Genomic DNA, 4,030 nt, shown 5'->3' with positions numbered 1-4,030 from the left:
ACACATTCCATTAGTCATCAGAGCAGTGACTTCATCACACACACATCACGTCGCCTCTGGAAATTTTCAACAATAATGAAAAAGACCAATGACGTCTTACTATTATTGTGAAACTAATTTTGACACATTCTCTGACGGGAACCTGGAACCCGCCGGGTCCCCAGGACCACACTTTGAGAACTGCTGTTCTAATCCTCAAGTTGCCCAAGGCTGGGTCTCCTGAGTTTCCTTTCCTTACTGGGGAAGGAAGAAAGGGGAAAGTCACTAGCCAGGCGCCACAAAAGGATCTCCTTTTTACCTTTTGCGAAGGTGCCAGGGGGACGCGCAAGTTCCCGGCTCGCGTTTCCGGGAAGGTTTCGAGAGACGTCGGTAGAGGGCGCCCCTAGAGAACTCCGCGGGTCGCCTAGCCCCGCCCGCGCCCGCGCACGCGAGGTTCACACGGACGCCCGGAAGAGAGGGCGGGGTCCGGAAGGGCCGGCGGGGTCCGGAAGAGGGGGGCGGTCGCGGCCTCATTGGGCAAGAGGTCTCCGCCTCACGGCCGGAGGCGGGGCTTCTTCGTGCTAAAAAGCGGGGCCCGGCGGCCACTCGGGCGAGTTGCGCTAGTCGCAGTCTGCTGAAGCTTTTCCGTCACTTGCAGAGGTTCGCCGGGTCATGGTGCCAGCCTGACTGAGAAAAGGACGCTCCCGGGAGACGAATGAGGAACCACCTCCTCCTGCTGTTCAAGTACAGGGGCCTGGTCCGCAAAGGGAAGAAAAGCAAAAGACGAAAATGGCTAAATTCGTGATCCGCCCGGCCACCGCCGCCGACTGCAGTGACATCTTGCGGCTGATCAAGGTAGCGGGAGGCCTGGGCTCTTCCTGGGGCGAGGGGTGGGAGGTGGGGAGCGGCTACCGGCAGGTTTCCCCTTTCTCCGCCCCCCATCTTCAGCCTTGGCCCGGCCGCTCGGGGCAGGGTTCTGGGAATGAATCGCCACCCCGGCCCGCCCACCCTGCTCCCTCTGAGCTGGTTAGGCCGGGGGCCTCACTTAAGTTTTCTTCTTCTCTTGTCTCCTTTTCCCATGTGCATCGCCCCAGGAACTGGCCAAATACGAATATATGGAAGAGCAAGTAATATTAACTGAAAAAGGTAACACAACTGTGGCAGGGCGGGGGGAGGGCGTCCGGTGCTTGTCATCTTCACCGAGGCCATCACTGTCTGTCCCTGCTGCTCCTTCTTGCAGATCTACTAGAGGATGGTTTCGGAGAGCACCCTTTCTACCACTGCCTGGTTGCAGAAGTGCCCAAGGAGCACCGGTCTCCGGAAGGTATCCACCCTCCCCTTCCAGAAGCCAAACACCGAGTGTTGTATAAAGGCATACTGTCTGTTGTGTAGAACCACTGACAACACAGGCCAATGATACTTACCGAGAAATTGGCCAGAAATAATAGCGAGTGTTCAAACTACTGAGGAAAAAAAATAGATGTGCTGCACATAATAGGGCAGGTTGAAAGAGCTGTTTAAGTAAGTATCAGAGTGCTGTGGAGACCCGGAAGAGTTAGGTATAATGTCATTTGTTGTAATTCAGTTTCATAAATGGTTCTTGTTTGACCCTAACGTAACCTTTTTTGTAATTGTGTTAAATCACATTTTTTTCTTTAATTTGTCCCAATCTTCAGGTTACAGTCTCTAGCTTCGCCATGTACATGGCCCTTCCGTGTACATGGATGGGCGGGGAGGTAACTAAAAGATCCTTTACACAATAAAGTAGATGATCATGATAAATGAGGTAAGGTCCTATTATCACACACTTAAAACACGGTAGATCAGAAACTCCAGTGTACTCGCTTCCTGTGTTTCCAAAGGACGATAAAATGGCTAGAAAGTTTAATTTGAAACCTTTGCCTCCATTTGAAATTACAGACACCCTATACGAGGGAGTCAGATTGTTATTTTTTGCTGGTCCCTGGTGACTGGTCAGAAGACAGCTAAAAAGGGAAGTTGTTTGGGTGGGTGCTTCGTTTTTTTCTGAAGTCTCTTCCCCAAGCTAGAAGAAACGAATGGAAAACATGGGATTAGGTACTTTTCAGAGGTATGTGGATGTTACATAATACCTGTTTCTGGGTACCTCTGCTGCTTCTGGCTTAAAACTGGGGAGAGCAAACTGAAAATGTGTGAATTGGAAGGCAAGTTCTGAAATTAAACGTTGCCCTTTTGGCCTGATGTCCTGACCTTAAGGAAGCAGAGTTTCTAAACCACGAATATTTATTATTCTGAACTGCCGTGTAAACCTGACTTATTCCCAAGTCAACATACCAATATATCAGTAGGATGTGAATAATGTGTGTGTTTAGTTTAAGACTATAGCAGTGCTGTGCTGGCAAGTAATGAAAGCGTTCTCACTTCCTGAGTGTGAGATCCAGCCGGTTGCAGAGTGGCCAGTCCACAATTTTAGCCTCGCTTCAGCTAGCTCTAATGTGTGCTTTTTGCAAATACATGTTCTGAGAACAGCGAGATCATCCAACCATGGCCTGGACTGCACTAGCATAAAAATCGGGAAACAGTCCAGTGGCTACTTATTTCTATGATACATGCATGTATATTTTTTTAAAACCTATGATAGGCTTCTGATTTTGCAGCTACAGCTTTTATGGGTTGCTTTTGGTCCACATCTCAGGTGATACTCTTATTACAGGACACAGCGTTGTTGGTTTCGCTATGTACTACTTTACCTATGACCCATGGATTGGCAAACTGTTGTATCTTGAGGACTTCTTCGTAATGAGTGACTATAGAGGTATGGCTGAGTTTAGGAGGTGGGGCGCTCTAATGAGAAATCAGGGCTTCAAGTCCTAAAGATGATTTTGTTAAACGGTACTTCTCTTTCTTTCAGGCTTTGGCATAGGATCAGAAATTCTGAAGAACCTAAGCCAGGTATGTCTTGGTTTTGGTTTCTGAATCCCTAAGGGTTAACTGAACTCTTTGAACGACTGAATCCGATTTGTGTCTGGGCAAGCAGGTGAAATGTCACCGACTTTGTTTGGCCGTCTCTTACAACAGGTTGCCATGAAATGCCGCTGCAGCAGCATGCACTTCTTGGTAGCCGAATGGAACGAACCATCGATCAACTTCTACAAAAGAAGAGGTGCTTCTGATCTGTCCAGCGAAGAGGGATGGAGACTCTTCAAGATCGACAAGGAGTATTTGCTAAAGATGGCAGCAGAGGAGTGAGGAGTGCTGGTGCAGAAAATTGACAGCTTCCGTTCTATTTTAGATAAAATTCTCGACTGATCTTGCTTTCTATCCTGTTTGTAGTCAAATAATAGAATGAACACCCATTCCAAAGCTTTATTACCAGTGGCGTTGTTGCATGTTTGAAATGCGGTCTGTTTAAGATGGCAGTCTTGTATGCAGTTCGGAGTCAGATTTCTCCTTGAACATCTTTTGATAAACAGCAAGGTGGTATGATCTTAATGTATATGAAAAAAAACTTCATTCTTGTGAGTCATTTAAATGTGTACAATGTACACACTGGTACTTAGAGTTTCTGTTTTGATTCTTTTATAATAAACTACCCTTTGATTTAATCAGTATAAGCATTTTTACTGATCTTTGTCTCTCCGACCGACGTTTTTCTTGCTGTTGAATGCAAAATAAAAATGGCCAAGAAACCTAACTTGATAACTTTACAGTTGTGTAAAAACCGTTTTTACCCCAATTGAAAATGGTCGCAAGCTGTTCTCAAAGTCTGGAAGGGAGCCAGTTGAATCCCATGGTTTTACAGGCAGCGGGGCATGTAAAATGACTTTACACTGGTGACACTACACTTCATCTGACAGATTTTTTCACGAGCTGAGAAACCAGGTTAGGAAGTGAGCCCACAACAAACAAGCCCACTTGTTACCCACGTAAAAGGTGGAGACGGGACCTCCCAAACACTGGGAATGTAGGGGGGCTCACATCTTGCCCACAACAACCTCCTCCCACACAAAATGCTATTCAGAGGGGAAAATGGACCACTTTGGTAATCAGGCAGGGGATGGAAACCAACAAT

General features: G+C 47.1%; 1 protein-coding gene across 1 annotated transcript; it reads left to right on the top strand.

Annotated features, from left to right (window-relative positions):
• The first annotated feature begins 596 nt into the window (after positions 1–596).
• SAT1 (spermidine/spermine N1-acetyltransferase 1) lies at positions 597–3,569 on the top strand. Its single transcript, XM_039222663.1, has 6 exons — positions 597–834; positions 1,074–1,125; positions 1,220–1,303; positions 2,672–2,773; positions 2,870–2,910; positions 3,037–3,569. Exons 1-6 carry the CDS (start codon positions 769–771, stop codon positions 3,205–3,207), a joined length of 516 nt encoding a protein of 171 aa, XP_039078594.1. The 5' UTR covers positions 597–768; the 3' UTR covers positions 3,208–3,569.
• Positions 3,570–4,030: the final 461 nt, after the last annotated feature.

This window comes from Hyaena hyaena, unplaced genomic scaffold, assembly GCF_003009895.1.
Source record: "Hyaena hyaena isolate Hyena2069 unplaced genomic scaffold, ASM300989v1 scaffold_1171, whole genome shotgun sequence".
Classification (NCBI taxonomy): domain Eukaryota; kingdom Metazoa; phylum Chordata; class Mammalia; order Carnivora; family Hyaenidae; genus Hyaena; species Hyaena hyaena.
This window is presented reverse-complemented; position numbering and strand designations above follow the sequence as displayed.